General features: G+C 38.6%; 1 protein-coding gene across 2 annotated transcripts in view; it reads right to left on the bottom strand.

The window, feature by feature from the left end:
• Nucleotides 1-8447, bottom strand: part of VIRMA (vir like m6A methyltransferase associated) — a 57423-nt gene extending 48976 nt beyond the window's left edge. For both annotated transcript variants that reach the window (XM_024572109.3, XM_024572110.3), the window contains exons 1-2: nucleotides 8306-8447; nucleotides 414-529 (exon numbers count right to left, since the gene is read on the bottom strand). In XM_024572109.3, coding sequence (XP_024427877.1) covers nucleotides 414-529; nucleotides 8306-8368 — 179 coding nt within the window. In that variant the 5' untranslated portion in view covers nucleotides 8369-8447. The remainder of the gene's footprint in view (nucleotides 1-413; nucleotides 530-8305) is intronic.
• Nucleotides 8448-25922: the final 17475 nt, after the last annotated feature.

Raw genomic sequence — 25922 nt, 5'->3', positions numbered from 1 at the left:
CCAACTGGCGACCTTTCATTTTGCGGGATGACACCCAACCAACTGAGTCACATAGGCCAGGGTAAGAAAGAAAATTTTAACCTAGTACTTAGGTCAAATAATTATTCTTTTCAAGTTTATAATGATACGTGGATTATATAGAAAACCTAGAGTCACTTTACAAAGCAACATAACTATAACTGAATAAAGTTTTAGGGAATTTTTTTAACTTACAAAATATTAGTTTAAAATTTTGCATTTATGAGTATGCAAATTATGAGGTTTCTACTGAAACCTACATGACTTTATTAACCAATGTCACCCCACTAAATTCAGTAAAAACTCTAAAATAAATAAATTACAAAAAAAAATAAGAGATATGTTTCAAGGAAAAACTTTAGTCCGAAATACTTTTAAAAGGAACGTTGACTTACCCATATGCTCTATTGTCAGGCAGGCTGCTATGGGCTCTTACTCCTGGGGGTATGACTCGGACTTCATTGATATAAACCACACATGGAAAACGAACCACATCTATATGAGAACTTTGCTTTAAAAAGGTGGGGGAGAAGGACATATTGTAAGTAAAATACTTTGCCTATTCAAAATTTATTCATCTTCAAAAAAATTTACTTATCTTCAATTTGTTTCATTCAGAATGTCACAATCTTAAAATAAACTCCATATCATTAAAACAGTGCTATCCTATTACTTATAATGTTGTATAAATCACCCTTTAAAAGCAGCTGATGGTAAAATGTACCTGGTTAAATCTCTCCATTTGCACAACATTTTTTAAGTGTATTTTCCTCCCTGATGTTTTGCTTAGGCCTACAGACCTACAGTCCCTTACTGAAAACCTCTAGAGTCAAATACCTTTTCGAATCCTGACCTTTTAGATTTTTAGAAAGGTAATATAATACAAATGCTGCTTATTATTTAACACCCCCAATGGCTTCTGGAACAATACCTTGTAATCAAAACATTAATATTTCTGCAGTCACATATATAAACAATTCTACAGGCAAAAGGTGGAGGGAATAGGGGACAACTGTAATAGTGTCAACAATAAAAAAACATTGAAAATAAATAAACAAAAATTCTAACTAGCATCATGTCAGTTCAGATCAGACTACCTGACAAAATGAATTCAGGGCAGATTTCTCTGCCATTTTAGAATTTCTGAATTATACGTAAGGAATTGTGGATCTGTATTAAACTTAACATACCAACAAATATCAATGGAAACCATATAGGTACTGAATAATTGAGAAACCCTCTCTGAAATTTAAAAAAGAAAAAAAAATACACAAACTACGTTTATCAAACAAAAGAAATGGATAGCATAATGTAGTATATAGTTATTTGTTATCATCTGACATAAGATCAAACAAAAGAAGCTCTTGTGATCAATGATTTTAAACGTCTTCACATTGTTTTTAGACTATTTTACATCAACATTTCCTAGCAGTTCAGCCAACCATCATTACCTAGTTGTCAAAGTTCATAATGAGAAGAATGGTTCATATTATTTGCACCAAGAAAGACCAAGTCTTCAGTCTCTCAAAGCTTCAAAGAATATCATGCATATCAAGAGACCCAAAGACTGTTAAGCATGTCTTTCCTAAAATGTCAGAGGATGACTTCTCAATTTTGCAATTTAAACTCAGAGATTATAATTAAATATATAGGGCCCAGAAATCTTAATAAAATGTTTACTATTCAAATGCTTTAAATTCTCAAAGATATAAATGAAACAGGATGAGTTCAAAGTGAGTCTGATTAATAGTTGTCTTCCAATGCCCATTTTCTTCTTCCTGTAGAGAAATCTAAGCGGGCAGAAGTGAACTAAAGACCAGTGTGAACATGACTACTAAATTCTGATAAATGGGATGAAAATGAAAAGCATACAGTCAACTCTGGGTCATGTCCTTTAATGGGAGGGTTTCAACTTCAGAAAACTCCTTCCACCTCTTCTAATATTCTGTTGCTTTTCTAGAATATATAAGTTATGATAAGCTATCATGAACAAGGGAGGCAATACCCTAAAGATGTCAGGGGAATAGTACAGGAGAATGTAGAGCTGTCATATTAGCCCCAGAATACTTAAAACCAGATAATTGAAAGACAAAATCCTATCACCCAATCTACTGTTATTTTGACTTCTGTGACAGCTGCTCAACTTGTATCCTAATTATTACAAATACGCTGTAGGTATTCAACAAATATTACAATAGACATATAAAAAAGCATTTTGCCTCAAACTTTGGTGCTGTGTGTCCTTCCAATAAGGAACTCCTCTACTTAAAAAGTCTACTATAGTCATGTGTTACTTAATGATGGGACACATCCTGAGAAATGTGTCATTAGGTGATTTTGTCACTGCGTGAACACTTAGGGGCTGTGATAACAAAATAGATTAAATGAAGCACAAGAAAAAATGATGCAATGAAGAGATGAATAAACACAAGATGTATGAACCTCCTACTGGCATAACACAGCATACTGTTTTTCAGCAAACTTTTTGTAAGTAGAAATAGTATACTCTAAAATAACTAGAAGTATAATACAATAAATACATAAACCAGTAATATTATTTATCATCAAGTATTACATACTGTTTATTATCATGTATTATGTACTCTGGATAATTATAAGTGGTATACTTTAACACAACTAGCAATGCAATGGGTTTGTTTATACCAGCATACCACAAACACATGAGTAATGTGTTATACTAGGATGTTACAACAGCTACGACACTAGGTGATAATAATTTTTCAGCTCCATTATAATCTTATAGGACCATTATCATATACCCAGTCTGTCACTGACCAAAACGTTTTTATGCAGCATGACTGTACATAGAAGTTCCTTTACTTAAATGGATATAAAGTCTCATTAATATTTACAAAAGAAGCTTAGAACAAAAGTTTATCGATTCTATCCTTCTCTACCCTGGCTTCCACTAATTAACAGATAGTTTTAGTAGTTAGGATATAGTCATTGTGGACCTACAGAAATGAACTTAAAAGTTTTACAAACAGCCTTTCATAATCTATTTTGTCTGTAAATAGGAGAGTTTCTGTATTAGGCACTACCACTATTATTCAATAATTATTTCTACACATTTATTAAATATGTTATGTTCCAAGTTATATAGGCCCTATGGATACAAAGACAAGACAACCTCTGCCACTAGGGAACAATCTGTTGTGACAAATAAATTGCTACCATACAGATGCATACAGGAAGCTATGAGAATTCATAGGGGTACTTACCTAACTCAAATTTGTGGGGGAAAAAGAGTGTCAGGAAGTAGCTCTTAAAGTAGCTCTTTCCCTAAAGAAGTAGCGCCTTAGCTAATTAATTCCTCAAGAAAACAATCAGTGGAAGAGAAAGAAGAGTATTCTAGGCAAAGGAAGAAGCACACACAAAAGGAAAGAAAGCAAGAATTTGGATGGGTCAAGTAACTGCAAGCATAATTCTCCACAATTACAAGGCAAAACAGGGGTGTGAAGTAGGGCAGAGTAGCCAAGTACAATCAATAGAATTACAAGAAATAAGATTTTCATCCACTTCCAAAAGTCAACTCCAAATCCATTATCACCACCTACAACCTCTCTCCTAAGCCCCAGACTACTATATCCAACTGCCAACTGGACATCTCCATTTGAATGTCCCTCTGACACCACAAACACATCAAGGCCAAAACTGTACTCTCCTGTATCAGTGATAGCACCACCATCCACATAATGGCCAAGACAGAAACTACTGTTGTCTATGGCTTCCTTTCCGTCCTCTCTCACCTAAATCATTCAGCTAAACACCCATCAAGTCCTACTGATTAAACCTCTAAATAGCTCCCGTATCTATGTAATTCCCTCCATTCCTGCTGTCACCCATCTAGTTCTATACACTATGCACTCTAATCTAAAAAAGTAATAGGATCCTAAACGGTTTTGTGCTTCTTTCTTGCCCGGCTCCAACTCACACTCCTATTGCAATGTGGTCTCTCTGGAAAGTAAATGTATCTCATCCCTGCTCCTTATTATCCCCAGGCCGAATTTCTTTCTTTCTTTTTTTTCTCTCATTCTTGACCAAAACACTTTATTTTACAACTGCAATATCAGTATGAACTGGAGTCCATAACTTCGTGAACTTCTCACCTAGCTCTTGTAAAAAGTTGAATCTACGTTTTCAGTCTTCATCATCAGGAGGGATGCCTAATTCTTCATCCATCCATTGGGAAGGATCTGGATATGGAAAGTGGCCCAGCACAGCATCGGAGCCATGCCAAAAGTGCCAGAGAACCCAGAACCACATGGTTGCACTTAACAACTCGGCCTGGATCACCTGGGACCTAGTGAGCTGGGGAAACTGTCTATAGCGGGACTTGATGTGCACACCCCACCAGCATGACAGACTCCGTTTCCAGACGCCCGCCCGCGGAGGCCTCTGAAGAGACTGCCTCCACCGAGCACAAAAGGCACCAGCTGCGTCACAGCCAACACGCCTTACCAAGTCAGGTGAATTTCTTGATCTTAAAAGCAAGTATGACCCCTTTTTATCAATCCAAATGTAGAGCCCAACATGCTCTTCATCTTTATCATGCTATTGTCTCTTCTTAGAATTGACCGACACTCCTCTGTCCTAATGCCTTTCAGATGTCAACTTTCTCCCGAAAGATGAGCCAGATCAAGTCTGGGTAGGTGTCTCTTCTTTATACTTCCAAAATCTCCTGTGAAACTAAACTGCAGTCACCTCTTTTCTCTCCCGTTAGACTGTTGTTTCAAAAAGACAAGAACCAAGTCTGAGTTTACTCATATTCATAGTGCTTAGTGTATTAATTTAATGATTGAAGGACTTTTATTACTTGCTTAATAAGACCTTATTAAATTGTTCTCAGAGTTTAAATTACAATGCAGTAGGAGCTTAAAATATCTAGAAAAGTACATACACCTAGGAAACAGACTGAACATCACAGAATGGAAATCATAGAAGGGTTATTATACAATTAGGGAGCTAACAGAAATGTGAAGAATAGATTGGTCAGATTCCAAAACTGAGCCCCATCTATCCATTCAGAAGGAGTAATCATGTGTTTAAAGGTCACAGTAGAGATGTCTCCCCTTCTTTTCTAAGGGTAAACTAAGGCTATCTCATCTATTCCTACCATTTTCATGATCACTTCTGTTCAGATGAGTTCCAAATTGGTTTCTTAAAAAAACTCTGAAATGAAGTAGGACTTTCTAGCATCAATCACTCTCATAGGACTTAATTTTAACCCAGCAATTCCATTCTGAAAATAAAGAAATAATTAAAGATGTATAAAATAATTTAGCATCAACAATATCACATCATTGTAAAAAGTCAGAAGCCTAAATGCATGAGAATTTAATATATAAATAGCATTACCACTTAAAAATAATATACAGCCTATAAAAAGTCTGATATTACAACAGACTGTCTAGGGAAGGAATTGGGATGGCTTGGGAACAGGGATGAGAGAAAGACTTGCTTTTAATTGTATACCCTTTTGTACTTTTTGAATTTGTACCTCATACATGTATTACCTAGTCAAAAAATAAAAATAAATGTTTAAAATGAATAGGGATACTTCTTTATTTATAAAGATGCACAACACATTGTTAGGTTAAAAAAAAAGATAACACAAGACAGTATTATAGCATCAGTACATTAATGTGGGTGATGGGTGTATACATTTAAGCATATGTATTTATTAGAGGATGTGGAAAAAATTTTTAAGTTAATGACTGCTGGGACTAAGTGGAATTATGAAAGCCTTTGCTTTTAGATTTTTCTATAATAACATTTACTTAAATAACATTTATTTCTTAAAAAGTGGAAGACAAACTACAAACACAATTTGCAATTCATTCAGCACCCTCATTTCCCAGTTCAATCCCTAGTCAGGGCACAGGCCTAGGTTGTGGGTTTAGTCTCCAGTCAGGACTCATCAATCGATGTTTCTGAAGCGCTCGCGCTTGCGCGCGCGCTCTCTCTCTCTCTCTCTCTCTCTCTCCCTCTTCCCCTCTCTCTAAAAATCAACAAGCAGGTCCTTGGGTGAGGAAAACAAAATAATTAAAATCAAGAAATGTGTGCTGATATGTCTTTAGGAAAGTCACATAACCTCTCATGCTCAGTTTCCTCATCTATATAGGAATAACTTTCAAAATTGATAAAAAGGATTATATATAATGTCTTTAAATTGCCAAAGCACAGTCTTGGACAAAATAATCACTCAATAAATGATAATAACGATTACTGCCCATTTGTTAACTCCAGTTTTCATTACGTCTCTCACTTTTTCGTCCTGATTTGCCACCTCTAGTTTTTCTGAACCATTTTAGGTATTACTGATCGATTAATCTACCTAATGTGTCTTACTAATCATCTAATTTCCCAGCTCAAAAACTACAAAATAGCCCATTTCTTACAAAATAAAGTCCACACTCTCTTGCTGAGCATTCAAGAACGTCTACGATCTGGTTTCAAACTGCCATTTAGGTATCATTTCACACTGCTATTTTTGGTATACACTACAGAGACTGACTACTCCAGGAGAATGCCCTCCTGTCTGTAACTGTGAAACATATCTTGTTCCACAAAAGGCCAATTTCATATGCCAACTGCCTTGATGAACTCTTCCCGATACTCACAAATGAAAAGTGCTCTCTCCCTCGTCTAAAAATCACACAGCCCTTATTTGAACCACCAAAGGGACCTAAATAAATATTGATCGAGGTCCTAATAGGTCAGAAAGTGATGGGCATTTTGGAAATAAAGGTGACAGACCCCAAGGAATTTCACAATGTCTCCTTAAGCATCCATCACATCTAACTTTAATCATACTGTTGTGGATCTAATCCCCAATGCTTAGTTATAAACTCCTTGAGAACAAGTGTCTCAATATTCCCTATCTACCCACAAACCCCCACTTCTCCCTCAAGACTCAGTTCAAATGTGATGTCTACTAAGCCTTTTCCAATCATTGCCAGAAGAAGGTATTTACTACCACACTAGGGGTCCTATCCTCTCATGGTCCTCAATGTTTGTCTAAGAATAAAGAAACACTAGATTTTTAAGTATATAAAGGAATGAAAGCCAATTTCCCTAGACTAAAATACTACTAAACTAATTCACCACATGCTTCTTGCTTTCATTTTTAACTGTCCTCTCTGCATGTGAAAGGTTTGTTCTGAGGCAATTACTGCCTCCATCGTTTACTTTCCTAAAGCCTAGCTGGCATTAGAAAAGGATGGCCGTTGGACAGAGCTAAGTGACCTACATGAAATTCAAGAGCACAAATGAATTCATTGTTAGTAAAATATGCTGAAGTTTCCAAACTTTTTATTTTTTCGGACTTACAAACCATTCGTTAAACTAACTACAAGAACAACGTTGTTGACTTCTTATTTGGTCAAGTAAAACGTTAAGATACAACCACTACCCCCTATCATCACTGTCTCCAAAGAAAGAATAGTTCTCTGAAATGATTACATTTACACTGAAAGAAAACGTGGGTTCCGGGGTTTCTGAACCTTCTCTGTGGACTTGGCTCACGTCCACTCTTGGCCGGCTTTCGAGAACCTTTGGCTACCCAGCTATATTCAATGTGCGTATTGCAGAGCAGTCAGACACTCAGTGGCGCCCAGTTTATTACGAAAAGATTACTCCCCAATCCCCCACCCTCATCCCTCAAAACGACTGACTATACTGCATTTTGACCATTATCTCAGTTTCCCCCTCCTCGCTAACGCCGTCCCCTGCAAATATTTTACATCCTAACATGTGGAATCTTTCCAAGGGAAAAGTATTAAAGTTTCAGGACAAACGGGGGAGCGCCGCAACCCTGAACCAAAGGAGTGTCACATCTGGGTAACCTAACTCCCGTGAGAAAAGGTACCTACGACAAGGATTTTAGGAATTACGAAGCCGACGGGACCCGCACCGTCCCCCTAACTACTGTCAAACACGAGCTGTCTGAGACCCCCTCCCAGGCACCGCCTGAGGTAAAATCTGAGGACCAAGGCATTTTCAAGGCCTAAAGCTGACGGGGGGACAAAAAGAGCAAAGCAACAGAACAGCCAACTCAGCCAAAGATGCGGGGATCTGAGATAATGCAGGGAAATGAGCTGGCCACCGCTCCCCTCCCTCAGACGCGCTGCCCACACCCAGCTGGGGGGAGGGGGTGTGGACGAGAGGAATTCAAGCGGCCGCCGGCAGGAAAAGTGGAGGCGCGATTTTTTGTAAGGGTCCCAAAGTCGAGAAGCAGGGTTGGAATCAAGAATCGAAGCCTTACCTCAGCGTTCGGGTGTTTAAAAGTATCTAAAAATAGCAGTTCCATCCCCGAGTCCACCGCCATGTTTGCCGAGGGCGGGAGACACGGGAGGACTTCCGGGGCAGCCCTATAACCTCGGCGACAGCGGCTCAGGACAGGAATAGACGGCAGCACTTCCGGCGACCGGAGCGCTAGCGCCGCTAACCTCGGCCTATCCGGAAGCGCCGGCCCCGCCTTCTCCAGCGCGGCGGAGACGCCTTCTGAACGCGAGGAAAGGCTGTGCGGGAAGGGAGAGGTGCTACGGTGGCTCCAAGGGTCCAAACCCTGTCGTTGTCTCGCGTTACAAAGCCACAGCGGCCTCTGGGTGGCCGAGTGCGGAGCGGGCTTTGTAGGGAGAGGAGGTGGGGTGGCTTCCACTTCGGGGTGCTTACTCAGTAAAAGCGCCGGCAAGCAGCTTTTGCAGGGCTGGCAGGAAAAAGCCGCAGTGAGCCAAGTTGAAGAGTAAGACGCACTTTTAAAAGGAAGAGAAACTTGTCTCAAAACATATCTTGGGTCTTTTGTTTTCTCATCTGCAAAATGTGACTAACAATACCTAACCCACAGACTTTTTGTGAAGACTAATTGAAATAAAATTTAAGAAATTATATAAATATAAAAATGTGGAGTAAAAAGTAAATCTTGTCTCCGTGTTGATGAGCTTTGCAGCAAATGGAACTATTTGATAGTCTATATTGGCATGAGCTCTTGGGAGAGCAATTAGGAATTATCTAGAGAAATTACATGTGCCTACCTCACAGGAAAATTCCTGCATAGGTGCTCAAAGAAACATCTACAAATACAAGAATGTGCATGGCAGCACTTTAGAGTTGTAAAAAGGCTGTGAACCTGTCATTAACCAGAATAATAAGTTAACGGTGATATATTTGTGTAATGTAGTAGTATATAGCAGGTGGGAAGAAAGAACTAGTGCCCTGCCTACTAACATGGATAATTAACAGAGTTAAATAGGTTAAAGGATATGTACTGTAAAATCTCATTTACATAGTTAAAAACATACAAAAATCATAACTTTTTAGGGGCACACTTTATAAAATTATAAAGAAGTGCATTGGTATGATGAATGCAATAATTTTAAGATAGTGGTGAACTAGAAAGAGTTAATCAAAAAGTGCTCAAGGGCCTCAAATGCTTTGGTAATGTTTTATTCTTTAGGTTGGTGGTGATTTCACAGGTGCACCTTTTGATATGTCTGAAATATTTAATAATAAATTATTTTTTAATTTTTTAAAGTAAATCTCCCATCTACACCCTTCCTCAGCTAGCCAGTTTCCTCTATTCACTGACAGTTTATCTCTTACTATTTGTCTTTTTCAAAGAACTAGTTCTTGAATTCAGGTTCAATATTTCCAACATTTTTTTCTTTTTTTTATTGTTGACACTATTACAGATGTCCATGTTTCCCCCTTTGCCACCTAAACATGTTTCTATTTTCTTATCTTTAGTTTCTGCTTTGGAACTTACTAATTTTGTCCTCCTTTCTTTATGCTATTCTTTTTCTAATTTTATAGTGATGCTTAAATTATTTATATTCATATTTACTATTTATGAGTATATATATTTATGTCTAGCAACTTCCCCCTAAGCCCCCTAGATTTTACCTATTTTTAGAGGGGAAGGGAGAGAGAAAGAGAGGGAAAGAAACATCAATGTGTGGTCCCCTCTCGAACACCCCCTACTGGGGACCTCGGCCCAGGCATGTGCCCTGACTGGAAGGGAGTCAAACTAGTGTCTCTTTGGTTCACAGTCTTGCACACCATCCACTGAGCCACACCAGCCAGGGCCTAAGCTCTGCTTTAACTGTATCTAATAAACTTTGTAGTGCTTTTAAATTTTTTAAATTTCTTTAAAAATCCTCACTTGAGGATATACTTATTGATTCCAGAGAGAGGAAGGGAAAGAGAAAGAAACATCAGTTGGTTGCTCCACTGGTTGCCTCCCATACTGCTCTGACCAGGGCAAACCCACAACCCATTTGGTTTACTGAAGTACGCGCCAACCAACTGAACCATCAAAAAGAAACAAAAAACAAACAAACTTTTTGGCCAACCCCATATTTGAATTTATAGACTATGAGTTATGCAAGAAACTAAGAATAGTTGTTGTCCCCCCAGGGAGGGGAGCTTGATGGTTAAGGTATAGAAATAGAGGGAATCTGTTTCCATGTACATGTATTACCTATTAAAAAATAAAACATTTAAGGAGTAAGAATAAGAATTTAGGAGTAGCCATTGCCGGCATGGCTCAGTTAGTTGAGCCTCATCCCACAAAGCAAAAGGTTGCTGGTTCGATTCCCAATCAGAGCACATGCCTGGGTTGCAGATTCAGTCCACCGTGGGAGCTGGTGCAAGAGGGAATCATCTCTCATCAATGTTTCTCTCCCTTTCTTTCTCCTTCCCTTTTCCTCTCCCTAAAAAATAAATAAATGTTTTTTAAAAAAGAATTGAGAAGTAGAGGGAAACTTGTATAAACAATTTTTTCAAGAACTTTTGTTGCATAGAAGAGAGGAATGAAGTTGTTGTTGGAGGGGAGCATGGGCTTAGGAAAGAGTGCTTTTAAATAAAGTGCGCTCCAGAGCATGAAGATGATGGAAACAAAACAATGGAAAGAGAAACAGTGATGATTATGAGAAGGGGGCCAGGTGGAGATGGGCAAAGGGGGGAAAATGAGGACATATGTAATAGTGTCAACAATAAAAATAAAGTTAAGTCCTGGCTGGTGTGGCTCAGTGGATTGAGTGCTGGCCTGCAAACCTAAAGGTCACTGGTTCAATTCCCAGTCAGGGCCTGGGTTGCTGGCCAGGTCCTCGGTGGGGTCATGAGAGAGGCAATGGATGGATGTATCTCTCGCACATCGATGTTTCTTTAAAATAATTAAATTTAAAAAAGAGGGGGGATACCTGAAACAGCAAAGAATTGACTAAATGGGAGAGATACCTGATAAACAAGTAGAAAGTGACCTTTGCTAGAAAGAATACCTGCTCCCTGGTAACCAGGGACAAGAAGGAATCCATGGGTGCTGCACATGCAGATGGGAGTTATGATTGGGAAATAATGGAGTTCCTTTTTGTTGGTTTCTGTTGAGATCACCAGCTATGATTGAAAAAGCAAAAAGATGGATAGGAGGTCAAGAGAGGGAGAACGTATTAACTAGACTTCTAGGAGAGTCCAGAGTCCCCGATTGGTTATCCATCACCTCTCATAGTGCATAAGGCCTCAAATTCACTTTTTGCTTAGTATTTTACCTTGTCCCTACCGTGCAACTTTGATGATTCAGCCCTTCCCAGCTAAATATGGCTCCCTTAATACAGAGGTATTTTACATCATTGTGACCTTGCTTACTTACTTGCTCTGCTTTGCCTGTGAACCCTCAATATGGCTTTCAAAAATCTACATACAGTTACAATAGCATCCAAAAGAATAAAATAGCTAAGGAATAACTTTAACTGAGGAAGTAAAAGCCTTGTGTACTGAAAACTACAAAAAGTTGCTAGAAAAAAACTTAAAAAATAGAAAGGCATTTCATTTTTATGGATTGGAAGACTTAATATTGTTAAAATGACAGACAATATTACCCAAAGTGATCTACAGAGTCAATGCAATCTCTATTAAAATTCTAACAGCCTTTTTTTTCAGAAATGGAAAATCTGATCCTCATATTCATATGGAAATTAAAGGGCCCCAAATAGCGAAACAATCTTGAAAAAGAACAAATTTGGAGGACACACTCCTGATTTCAAAACTTACTACAAAATTACAGTAATCAGGCCTTGGCTTGTGTGTGTCAGTAGACTGAGCACCTGTCTGCAAATCAAAAGGTCACCAATTCAATTCCCAGTCAGGGAACATGCTTGGGTTGTGGGCCAGATCTCCAGTTCGGGGCATGTGAGAAACAACTGATTGATGTTTCTCTTCCTCTCATTCGCCCTCCCTTACCCTCTCTCTAAAAAGTAAATAAATAAAATCTTTTTAAAAAATTACAGAATCGTGCCCTGGTTGGTGTGCCTCAGTGGATTGAGTGCCGGCCTGTAAATCAAAGGGTCTCTGGTTCGATTCCCAGTCAGGGCACATGCCTGGGTTGCAGGCCAGGTTCCTGGTGAGGGGTGCACAAGAGGCAACCACACATTGATGTTTCTCTCCCTCTCTTTCTCCTTCCCTTCCCCCCTCTCTAAAAATAAATAAACAAAATCTTTTTAAAAAAATAAAATAAAAAATTGCAGTAATCAAAACTGTGGTAATGGAAAAAGAATAAACATATAGACCGGATGGAATTTAATTAAGAGTTCAGAAATAAACCTTTACATACATAATGAATTGATTTTCAACAAGGGTGCCAAGGCCATTCAATGGGGAAAGAAAAATTTCTTCAATAAATGCTGCTGGGATAACTGGATATCTACATGCAAAAGAATGAAGTTAGACCCTTACTTCATATTGTCTACAAAAATGAACTCAAAATAGATCAAGAACGTAAATATAAGAGGTAAAACCATGAAACTCTTAGAAGAAGATACAGGGGTAAATAATTACCTGGGATTTGGCAATTAGATGTGTCACAGAAAACACAAGCAACCAAAGAAAGAATATATTGAATGTTAAGAAAATTAAAATTTTTCGTGCATCAAATGACACTGTAGGAGTGAAAAGAAAATCTATATAATGGGAGAAAATATTTGCCAGTTATGAATTTGATAAAGGTCTACTCCAAAATATACAGGGGTTGGAAAAAGTAGGTTTATAGCTGTATTGTGACATTCTTTTGTGTTAATAAAGCTATTATAAGAATTACAACCTGCATGTCTTTTTCCATATGAATACTGTAAACCTACTTTTCCCCACCCCTGTATAAAGAACTCTTACAACTCAACAATGAAAAGATAAACCACCCAGTTACAGGCGAAGGGGTTTGAATAGGCATTTCTCCAAAGACGATGTACAAATGGCCAATAAATACATGAAAAAATAACATCTTTAGTCATTAGGAAATGGTAAATCAAAACTGCAATGAGATATTTCACATCAATTAGGATGGCTGTAATTTTTTTTTAAAAAATAAAGAGTTGCTGAGGATGTAAAGAAATGGGAATAGCTGTATATTGCTAGTAGGAAAGTAAACTGTTAACTGCTACTGTGGAAAGCAGTGTGACAGTTCCTCAAAAAGTTAAACAGAATTGCCATATGACCCAAAAGAATTGAAAACAGGTACTCAAACACTTGTACACACATGTTCATAGCAGAACTCACAATGGCTAAAAGGTGAAAACAACCAAAATAAATGGGTAAGTGGATAAACAACAAATAAATGGATAAACAAAATGTGGTATATGCAAGGTCTGGCTGGAAAAAGTCCAGCCATTGTTAATATAATGAGAACAGTTTGTGTGACATGAAGGTAACCTGGCAGCCAAGGAGAGCAGCCTGGAATGCGCACACATGAGCAGTGATGATTTTGCTGTGCTAGTCAGTGGGGCCAGTAGATGCCGTTTCATGAGCATGTGTACCGTGTGGCCGTCACATTCAAAATGCCTGAGTGAGTAGAGTAACATATCTGCATCAAATTTTGCATTAAGCTTGAATGTTCCTCCCTGGAAACTGGATATAATTCAGAAGGCCACAGCTATGGGCAACTGGTGATTGGCAGCTTCATCATGACAATGTGCCCACTCATGCATGATGGCTCGTGCAGAGATTTTTGGTAAAACATCAAATCACCCAGGTGATTTGATACACTACACTACAGCCCAGATTTGTGCCCTGCGACTTTTGACTTTTCCCAAAACTAAAATCACCTTTGAAAGGGAAGAGATTTCAGACTATTGATGAGATTCAGGAAAATGCGATGGGGCAGCAGATGGCGATTGGGAGAACTGTGTGAGGTCCCAAAGTGCCTACGTTGAAGGAGACTGAAGCGTCATTGTCCTGTGTTCAATGTTTCTTGTATCTTCTTCAATGTCTCTATTTTTCATATACCATGGCTGGATACTCTGGTGTATACTCCCTGCCCCCATTTGCTCCCCTTCACCTCAATAAATTTGATAGTCTCTCATTTGTGACTTCAGTATATACGCAGATTCATATCTAGTGCCCAACTGGTTCATTCCCTTATTTATCTACAGGTCAGTCTCCCCCTTCTAGCCAGTGAGCTTCCAACATAGTGATTATATCCTCCTCACCAATATGTCTCTAGTTTCTGGCACACAATAAATACTCCAAAATGTTTCTTGAAAGAATTGATTTCATTTTCACTATTTGAAGTTGTATATAGAGTTATATATTGTGCATGTTTTATATGCCCAGTACTTAGATTGTACTATTCTTTCATTCTTGAGTGTTTGCTCATCTGTAACTTCCCCCAGGACAGTGCTCTGTAAACAGCTCATATTAGCTACTGCTGTTTTACCAGCTAACATGTCTTTTCTTTGATTTCCGTCACCCTACAGTGAATAGTGCAATTTGAAGAAAAAGGAAAATTATCTCTAATGTGAAGCAATTTATGCAAAGATGGTGGGAGAAGCTAACCATCCCACCCCAATAACTCAATGTTGCATTTATTTGGTAACAGATGAGCTCCTTTCTAAGGTGACTGACTGCACTCAAGAATATAGAGTAGGAAGAGGGAGTCTCAGCAAACTCAAACATTTCATTGTCTCCAGAGACTAAATGCATCAAGAACAACTGATTTGGAAGTCTGGCAATCTGCCAACTGCAACACATCCATCCACCAGCACTAACAAAAAGGACTTTCATTTTCTCTGAGTACATTGATAAAAACCAACAGCTGCCACCCTTTGTCCATGAGACTGGATTATGATAATTTCCCACAGTCAAGAGTTTGCTGTGAAACTTCCACATCATTCTTCAGAATGTATGACATTACCTAAAGATGTGAGAAACATGGATTGTAAACTATTATCTACACAAACTATCTTGACATAAGCAACCAATTAGTGCCAGTTGTTGTGAAAGATTGAATGACCCCTGCTATTTTCCAACTTTTTTCCAGCTTCATAAAGGCAAAACACTCTGGGATCATGTGTATTTTAAAGACATGCAAACAGCCAAAACTCTGTGGTTCAGTTCCACCCTCGGTACAGAGCCTGCACTGTGTAGACCATAAGCCTTACACGTGGCACTTTTCCTTTTTTGCAATTGTGCTACTGTATGTGCAGGTCCCAGACCTCAAAGTATAGTCCCTGAAGAAGCCCCACGGGAAACGATTTTCGTGATTGAAAATAATTTGGGAAATCCTGTATATCTTGTCTCCCTCTTAGAGCTCAACATGCATACATCCGAGAAGTACACAGAAAAGCAATTGCAGCTTAATCTAAACTTTCTCTTAACAACTTCAATTATTTCTATACTCTTGGGCTGCATGCAGCCCAGGATGGCTGTGAATGAGGCCCAACACAAAATTGTTAATTTACTTAAAACATGAGATTTTTTTGTGATTACATGTCACAATGTATTGAATGTGTGGCCCAGAGACGCCAAGGGGCTGGACCTCCCTGCACACTTAAGGGCTAGTGGCATCAGCCTTATAGATTATTCTTTCTCTTAGCACTTTTAAATAAAAGCATAAATGCAAAGGTTAGGTGGATTTAAAGATGGCTGGCAGAATGAAGTGAGTTGGCAAAAAACTTACTTTTATACAAAAACTTTATGTTAGTTGATGAGCAAATATCAATTAGGCTCTTCTCTCTGTCTTCTGGATCCACTTGCACCCCAGCACCACAGATTCTGCCCCTATCTAAATCTTCCTCAGAGTGTGTGGTGGCAATAATCTGGTCTCCCAGCTCCAGGGAGAGTCACCTGGCACAAGGTAACTTGTAGTAGAGAGTCATCAGTTGGTGGCAATCTCTGACTTATGTGGCCTGACTTAAAAGAGACCAGAGTGAAATTACCAGCTGGAAGTAGGACAAAAGGACGAATTATTTGATGACAACGGACTAGACTAGAATGAGTGTTGATGATTTACCTATGCTGAGGTCCCAGAGCTGCCTTGAGTCCAGAAGCAGATTCCCTGAGGAAGGCCCAGCGTATCACTGCCCTTGTTTGAGATTAATGTTTCTTACTGTGATCCCCTCACATTTAATTAAATAGTTTGAGTAGAGCTCTATTTCCTGCAAAGAAACAGTTCTAAATAAAACAACTGCTTACAAAGTGTTCTTCTGAGCTCAGTGGGATGTATGCAATAAAATGAATCATGGTAATTTTAAATTAACTAACAGAAGTAAAACAAAAATATTAGAAAAATGATAATCTGACTGTTTATAAAACTGTAGAACATAGTATAACAAGATCACTGGACTTAAAATAAGAAAACATGAATTTTTGAGACCCAGGTATCAGGGTTTTCCCAGAAAAGAGATGGCACATCCAAAAGCTTTAATTCACGAATATTTAATGACATATATATTTTTTAAAAGCATTGAGTGTTTAATAAAACTTTTGAGGTAGAAACAGTCATTGATTGTGGTGGAACTTCAACAGTGTACATTGTGAAAGCTCAGCAATGGTACACTAAATTCGTGCAGTTCACTGAATGTCAGTTATACCTCAATAAAACTGAAAAAAAACGTTTATGAAGGAACCACTCAGAGGTGCGCGGCAGAGCCTTAGGTTATGAGCAAAGGCTAGAAATATAAATTAATATGGGCTAAAGCCCCTGGATTCCATTGCCATGATACACAGCTGCTATTTTATTTTCGATCGGTGGCATTTGGACACTTTAATTAGGGTACTAAACATCACTGTCGGGACTCTGGTTTTGTTTTTGCTTTTCTTGGGTCTTTTTGGCACATGTAAATTTTGTTTTGTGTAAAATAAAATGACTTTCTCTTGGTCTCTGTTAATGGGTTTAAAATTAAAGGAGCTTTTTGTTTTAGTGTGGGGGTGATCCAAGATTATGTTGTGATTTACGTATATTACTTGTACATTTTTGGGGGGGGATCTTTGCAAGGGTAAAACTATAAGTAATGAGCTTTATGTAACTGACATAAATTTGTTACAGGTTTTCATGTTCAGGATAAACAATTTTTCAACTTTTGGTTGAAAATACTTGCAACAGATGAAGGTAATTTTGTTTCACCTTAGGACAACTGTGGAATGCCATTTTGTGTGTGCGAGAGAAAACACTTCAAAATGACTTAAAATATGTAAGTTTACACAAAATTGGTTGTGTATTTAATCTGTCCCAAGTTCAGTAAACAATTCTTTAAAAAAAAAAAAAAAAGGTAAGGGGAGTACTAGGAAAGAAATAAACAGAGTACTGCTGGAGAAGAACAGATGGTCAGGGAAGCCCTGTGTGAGAAAGTAACTGTTAGGTTGAAACTTGAGGGCCAGAAAACCAGTGCTGTGAAAAGTGGGGGAAAATGTTATTGGAGAAGGAAGCCTGTGTGGGAAAGCTGTAAGGTTGGACTAAATACATTCAGTGTTGGATCCGAGAGGGAATGCTGCCATAGCCACAGATTGCTTCTTAGAGGTGCAGACTCTCAAAGGAAAACCAACTCATTTGCCCACAGAGGACCTACCATGATGAGACTGTATTCAACTATGACCAGCCTCTGTCCCAATTTGGTTACAGCCCAAGCCACACCCTTTGATAGATCCATGTAGCAAAAATGCTGGTATAAAAAAACTTCGCTCTGATTTTTTTTCCTGCCAAGGCTTCTATGCTTCCTTGCTTGGGCCTTCCAACAGTCTTGTTTTTCTATGTAGGAGGGGAAAATGTGACTTCCATATTAGTTCAGAGGGATCTAACATTCTAGACAACTTGGTACTTCTTTTATTTTAAAAGAGCAACTGGCATCTATTCTGCCCAAAAAACTGTTACGCACATTAACACTGTTCTGGGACTTAGGGAGCTTACTACCTATAAGCACAAATTCAAACACTGATACACTTTAATTGAATAAAACAGCACAGTTTTCCTATCTGTTGATTACGTGAAAACATCGTAGTAATAGCATTTCTTTTCTTCCAGAACTGCTGTTTTTGTCTTGGTTCATACATCTCTGGCTAATATTGGCATTGTTCCTACATGCTCCAAATGTTAACTACATTTTATTCTCTGGAAGCTATAATTTGTGTTTTATTATTGTCCTTTCTGCTTTCAAATTAAGATGTTGACATTATTTCCACTTTCAGGATAGATTTCTTCAACTCAAAAACAAAAGCTTTAAAGAAACTCTATTCTCCCTTCATATAAAGAACTCCTCAGTAGGCATATCTATTTAAAGGAATTTTAACAAACAGCAGGGGACTTCTGGGCAAGATGGTACTGTAGGTAAACACAGCTCACCTCCTCCCACAACCACATCAAAATTACAACTAAACCATCATTAAAAACCATCATTCAAACCATCATCAACTATAGAAAAACCATCATTCAAAACCACATGAAACCTGGCTGAATGGGAATCCTACAACATGGGAATTAAGAAGAAGCCACATTGAGACTGGTAGGAGGGGCAGAGACGCAAAACAGGCTGGTACTACACCCATGTGTGGTAGGTGAAAACTGGGAGGGATATCTTGGCTGCAGAGGTCCCCCCTAAAGAGCGAGGGGTCCCAGCCTCACGCCAGACCCCCCAGCCCAGGGTTCCAGTTTCAGAATGAGAAGTCCCCATAACTTCTGGCTTGAAAGGCATCAGGGACATATGGGGAGGAAATCAATTGTTCCGTATCAGGGAGAAGACTAGGAAGGAAGCAACTTTCTTCCAGACAGAAGTGCTGGCAGAGGCCATTGTTCCTTTGATGAGCCCTCCACCCACAGAACCTGAATGAGGTAGCTATATCTGAGACTTCATCAACCAAGATCGCACTGTTTGCCCTGCCATAGTGATTCCTTGAGGCCCTGCCCAACCCAACCTTCGGGCCCATGCAAGCTTTTTCCAATGGCCTTCCTAAACAAATGGTTCAGCTTGGCTCATGCTTCAGATTTTCCTAATATCTCACACAAGCAGCACCTGGCCTCAGCATCATCCACAGCTCTTGCTAAGTGGCCCTAGCCCTGGTACTAGCAGCAGCTGGCCTTGGTTCACAGCTTGGCCTCGCTAGGGCACCTCCAAGCCCAGCACACATAGCAGCCATCTGCAGATTGTTTTGTAGCTCATGCCAGGTGGCTGGACTTGAACACAGGTGGTGGATGACGTTGGTCTTCACCTCCTAGGAGGCCCCAGAGCCAGCACACCCAGTGGACAGCTTTAGACCACCTGGAAGCAACATCACCCAACCACCTCCACAAGCCACACAAGGGGCAGACTTAGCACCAGACCCCTGCTGAAGTAAGTCTTGCTTGGTGGAGTGGGCCCCTACATAACTGATCCTCCATGGTGGTTGGAGGTTGGTGTTCAGTGGTCAAAGATGGGCCTTACAACTAATTGGCCTGGAAGTAAATCCCTCCCATTGACATTCCAACAGCAATCAAGGCTCAACTACAAGAGGAGAGTGTATACAGCTACCTGGGGGGTGCACCTCGAGGGCCCAGCTTGGGTGACTGGGGAGGCTGTGCTACTGGAACCTACAGGACACCTACTATATTAGGCCATGCTACCAAGCCTGGGAGGTGTAACAGCTTTACCTAATACATAGAAAAAAACAGAGGGAGGCTGCCAAAATGAGGAGACACAGAAACATGTCCCAAAGGAAAGGACAGATCAAAACTCCAGAAAAAGAACTAAACAAAATGGAGGCAAGCAATTGACTAGGTGCAGAGTTCAAAACACTGGTTACAAGGAAGCTCAGTGAACTTAGAACTTTAACAGCATAAAAAAGAACCTTCAGAAGTAAAGGATACACTAACTGAAATGAAGAATAATGTACAGGGATTCAACAGTACAGTAGATGAAGCCAAGAATCAAATCCATGAATTGGAATATAAGGAAGCAAAAAACATTCAATCGATCAGAACAACAAAAAGAAAAACAATCCAAAAAAATGAGGATAGTGTAAGGAGCTTCTGGAACAACTTCAAGAGTACCGACATTCACATCATGGGGGTGCTGGAAGGAGAAGAGAAAGACAGGAAATTGAAAACCTATTTGAAAAAATAATGACAAAACTTCTGTAACTTGGTGAAGGAAATAGACATACAAGTCCAATAAGCACAGAGTCCCAAACAATATGAGCCCAAAGAGACCTATACCAAGATACATCATAATTAAAATGTCAAAGTTTAAATACAAAGAGAGCCCTGGCTGGTGTGGCTCAGTGGATTGAGTACCAGACTGCAAACCAAGGGGTTGCTGGTTTGATTCCCAGTCAGGGTACATGCTTGGGTTGCAGGCCAGGTCCCAGTTGGGGGCACATGAGAGGCAACCACACACTGATGTTTCTCTCCTTCTCCCTCCCTTCCCCTCTATCTAGAAATAAAATAAAATCTTTGAAAAAAATTTAAAAAATACAAGGAGAGAATCTTAAAAGCTACAAGGGAAAAGCAGTTAGTTACCTAAAAGGGAGCTCCTTTTAGGACTGTCAACTGATTTTTCAACAGAAACTTTGCAGGCCAGAATTGACTGGCAAGAAATATTCACAGTGATGTAAAGCAAGGACCTACAACCAAGATTACGCAGCAAAGCTATCAGTTGGTACTGAAGGACAGATAAAGAGCTTCCCAGACAAGAAAAACCTACAGGAGTTTGTCACCATCAAATCAGTATTATATGAAACTTTAAAGGGTCTTCTTCAAGACGAAGAAGAAAAAAGAGAAAAAAAATGTGAACAAGAAAAGGGGAACAAAAACATGTCTATCAACAATTGAATCCCAAAAACAAACAAACGAACAAGCAGAAGAGAAACAGACTCAATAGACAACATTTTGACAGGTGCCAGAAGGGAGGTGTTTGGCATTACAGGTGAAAAAGGTAAAGGGATTAAGAAGTACAAATTGGGTACAAATTGGTTGTTCAAGAATAGTCAAAGGGATGTAAAGTACAGCATAGGGAATACAGTCAATAACATCCTAATAACTATGTATGGTGTCAGATGGGTGCAAGATTTATGGGGATGATCACTTAGTAAGTTCTGTAACATGTAATAACTGGGGTGCACACCTGAAACCAATATAATAATATCTGTCAACTGTAACTGAAAAATGAAAATGATTTAAATATGGGAAGAAAGTAAAGTTTTCAGAAATTTAAATAAAAACAAAAACCCACTAGGAGCAGGGAGGAGAGCAGAGTTTAATTCTCCAAATTACTATAGTGACTCACATGGCCACTAGGGGGGAGTCTAAACTGTTGAGACTATATCAGTGGAACCTCTGCAGTTTTGTTTTGTAGGTATAATCTTTACCATTGACTTGCTCCAATCCAAACATGCATCTAAATGAGGGTAACAGATTGCATAAGACAGCCCAGTCCTGTTTTCCTCGGATCATATACTACCTGGGAGCCGTTTCTGTTTATTTGCTGCTCCACCAAAGTGGTTAAGGGGCCAGTGTGACAAAGTGAGTGTTCTAAGCATAAGTGAGGCCTAAGGATCTAAATTCTAATCACTACTTGTGGGCAGACGTGCCCCAGTAGATCGAGTAGCAAAAAACAATGTGAGCTTAGCTTTTTACACAAATGTGTGCTTCTTTTACACTTCAAATAGACCATTCTCAGAAGCGGCTGAAAAAAGAACATAGGGGCCGTGGACACTGGAAAGATAACATAGCCTCAGCCATACCAAAAGCAACGCTAAAATATAAATGACAAATCCAACATTTTCTGAGTCCTAACCACCACTTTATAAATGAGGAATCAAGAGGATAATCTCATGTGCAAAAGTTCCAGCCAAGACTTGACTGGTATGGTTCAATTGGTTGGGTGTTGTCCCACAAGGTGAAATGTCTCCAGTTCAATTCCTGGTCAGGGCACATGCCTGGGTTGCAGGCCAGGTCCCCAGGTGGGGGCATGAGAGAGGCAACCAATGATGTACCTCTTGCACATCAATGTTTCTCTCCCTTTCTTTCTCCCTCCCCTCTCCTCTCTCCAAAAAATAAATAAGCAAATACTTTTTTTAAACTTCAAAAAAATTAAAATGAAATAAAATTGTTCCAAAATAAAAGTTTATTTTAAAGCCTCAAAGTACCTGGATAGAACAAACTTAATTAAATAACCATTAAACATTTTACTACATGTTTCCTATGAAAAGATATTTACAAAAACTTGTTATATTCACAAAGGATGTTATAAAACAATTATATATATTTATATATGATATAGATTAAAAAATAATTAAAAGAATATACACCAAAATGTTACAGTCATTTCTCTTTGAATGATTGGATTACAGGTGATGTTTTTTCCTGGTTACCTTTATCTTCCAAATTTTCTATAATAAATAGGAGTTATTTTTGGTAATAAAAATTAAGATTTTTTAAAAAATTAACGTTTTTCAATATATTAATTCTAGAGAACACCCATATATAACTAGTTACTATGAACCACTCTTGGCTCTTCCCAAAGTTCTGATTCATCTTAAAATGCACTTTCTAGAAACTGCTCCAGTTAAAGACAGTAATTCCCACCCCAGGCAGAGGTTCAGAAAGACAGATTCAATATCCTCTAGGTCCTTACTAGTTTGGGCTGGCCACAAACTACCTACAATTTTTTGCCTGTGGAAAAACACACATAACACACACACACACACGAAATTTACTGTTGTAATAATTTGTAAGCATACAATGCCATGGCATTAAGTAAGTATATTAGCAATGTTGTATCACCATCATCTCTATCCATTTCCAAAACTTTTCCATCATCCCAAACAGAAACTCTATTCCATTAAACACTAACTCCTCATATCCCCCATCCCCTCCCACAAGCATGTTTCTACTGTCTGTCTCCTTCACGAATTTTACTACTCCAGGTGCCTCGTATAAGTGGAATTATACAATATTTGTCTCTGTCCAACGTGTTTTCAAGGTTTATCCATGTTGTAGCATGTGTCAGAATTTCATTCCTCTTTATGGCTGAATAATATTTCATTATAGCCCTGACTGGTGTGGCTCAGTTGGCTGGGCATTATTTTACAAACTGAAAGGTTGCCAGTTCGATTCCTGGTCAGGACACATGCCTGGGTTGCAGGTTTGGTCCCAGGTTGGGGATCATGTGAAAGGCAACAGATGTATGTTTCTCTCACATCGATATCTCTCTCCCTTTCTTTCTCCCTCCCTTCTCCTCTCCCTAAAAATAAATAAAAAAAATATTAAATAATAATACTTCATTATATGTAAAACAAAAATATATGTATCAGATTTTGTTTATTAATTCATCAGTTGATGGACATTTGGTTTGTCTCCACCTATTGGCCATTGTGAATAATGCTACTATGAACATTGGCATACAGTATCTGTTCAAGTCTCCTCTTTTAATTCTTTGGGGGTATACCCTTAGGAGTGGAACTGTTGGGTTATTGGGTAATTCTATGTTAAACTTTTTGAGAAACTGCCAAAATGTTTTCCAAACAGCAGTTGCACCAGCAATTCGCAAAGTTTCCAATTTCTCTGCATCCTCATCAACAAATGTCGTTCTCTATTTGTTTATTTTTATAATAGTTATCCTATTGGGTGTGAGAGACACCCACATTTTATGTCCTCTGTATCCTTAGCAGGCACACTACCAAAAACTATATGTGTTTGTTAAGATGTGTCACACTGGGAGACCATTATGCTAAGTGAGATAAGCCAGTCAGAGAAAGACAAATACCATATGATATCACTTATATGTGGAATCTAATGAACAAAATAAACTGATGAACAAAATACAAACAGAGGCATGGATACATGGAGCAGTCGAACAGTGCAAATGGGTGGGGAGAGGAGGGTCTGGATGAGAGAAGATGAAGGGATTAGACAAAGAACATGTATGTTTAACCCATAGACACAGACAACAGTGTGGTGATGGCCAGAGGGACAGGGGGAGGGGGTCTGGAAGAAAGGAGCAAAGGGGGACAATGTGGGGGTATCTGTGTATCTGTAATAGTGTCAACAATAAAAATTTAAAAAAGAAACAGAACTTAAAAAAATATTTGTCAAATGAATTAACCTTTGACCCATGGCAGTTGAAAACTGAAGTTTGCTGTTTATGTTCTCACCCCCAAACACCTCCCAAACACTTTGGGTAGGAGAACATGTGCAGAACTAGACAGCCGCGGGAAAGCGGGACAACTGAGGGCAGGGAGAGTTCCCGGGGGTACCGGAGACTGCAAGCCCAGGGCCCAGAGGAAATCATGCAAAAGCCAAAAGGACACAACACAGAGATAAAAGAAATGTTAAAAAGAGAAGGATTAAAGAGTGAGATGAAGAAGCAAAAGACCAAAAATTCAAAGGATATTTACCCAAACAGAAATATCACCAACTGCCACTCATCTGGAGCAAGCCTGCTTCCAGAAAAGCCAGTTCGGCAGCTTGGAAAGAGGAGAGGGTAAAAGTCAAAGCTGCTGATTTGAGCATTAAAAAACATATCTGGACATGACACTTTTACATTTTGATCTTTGTTTTGCTTACTTTTCTAATCCCTATCATGCTTTAATTGATTTCTGAAATTAAGCTGGGCATTACATAACCACAAAATTATTCAGGCATCCACAATGAAACTCCTTTAACGAGTTTTCGAAAGTAGTTGTCGGAGTATGTGCAATCTGGTAATTACCAAACTTGGATGTCTCACACACCAGTCTATCCCACAAAAGCATTTTGTGAACCAAAACATACTTTTCATTGTGGGGCACGTACAAGAATCAACCAATGAATGCATAGGTAAGCGGAACAAATTGATGTTCCTCTCTCCCTTTCTCTCTCTCTCTCTAAAGGTCAATAAATAAAATTTTTTTTAAATCACACTTTACATGGTAAAAAATTTTTTTTGATTTCCTATTTTTTTTGCTAGAACTCAGATTTTGATAGAAGCCTCCTATTTTAACTGTAAAGAATTAACTTCTAAGCCTCAAATAAAAAATTTAAAAGTCTATGTAATATTTTTTGTTGCACAACTTAACTCCTATTCCTAGATGATTCATTTCCTCCATTTCACATCTGAACTTGGTGGTCTGAAAAGAGATTTTTTTTAATCTTAAAATTAAAAACACATAAAAATATTTTAAATTCTTTTATAATATTTTACATAGGAAAAAAACTAAATGAAAAATATAAAAGTTCTAAACGGAACCCTGATTTATTATGCTATTCTTCCAAACTAATTTTATTTCTGGGCATAACTAAACTGGTCGCATCTGGAAAACTTCAGGGGAAACCAAGTGTGCTCAGGGACATAATCTATGTGATTCAGTAAGAAAAAATTTCCCTCTAAGTCAGTATGGAGATGATATTATACTTAAAATGATAGATAAGGCATTAGCAGTAACCCCAAACTGAAATTTTAAGGTACCAAAAAGGCATCATCTCCTCTATTACTGGATGGCACTTTAAGAACATATTTATTTACAACTAACTCATCTTTTTATTAATCTCCACTGAGGCTTTTAACAATACTATTAAGAAATTTCTCTATACCAGAGAATTAATCAAAGTGTTTATTGAGCCTCTTTTGTGAACATCACAGTGGCAGGCATTGTGAGGGATGGAAATGAGGTAA

The sequence above is a fragment of the Desmodus rotundus genome, chromosome 8 (genome assembly GCF_022682495.2).
Source record: "Desmodus rotundus isolate HL8 chromosome 8, HLdesRot8A.1, whole genome shotgun sequence".
Taxonomy (NCBI): Eukaryota; Metazoa; Chordata; class Mammalia; order Chiroptera; family Phyllostomidae; genus Desmodus; species Desmodus rotundus.
Note: the sequence above shows the minus strand (reverse complement) of the source record. Positions and strands in the feature narration are given on the sequence as shown.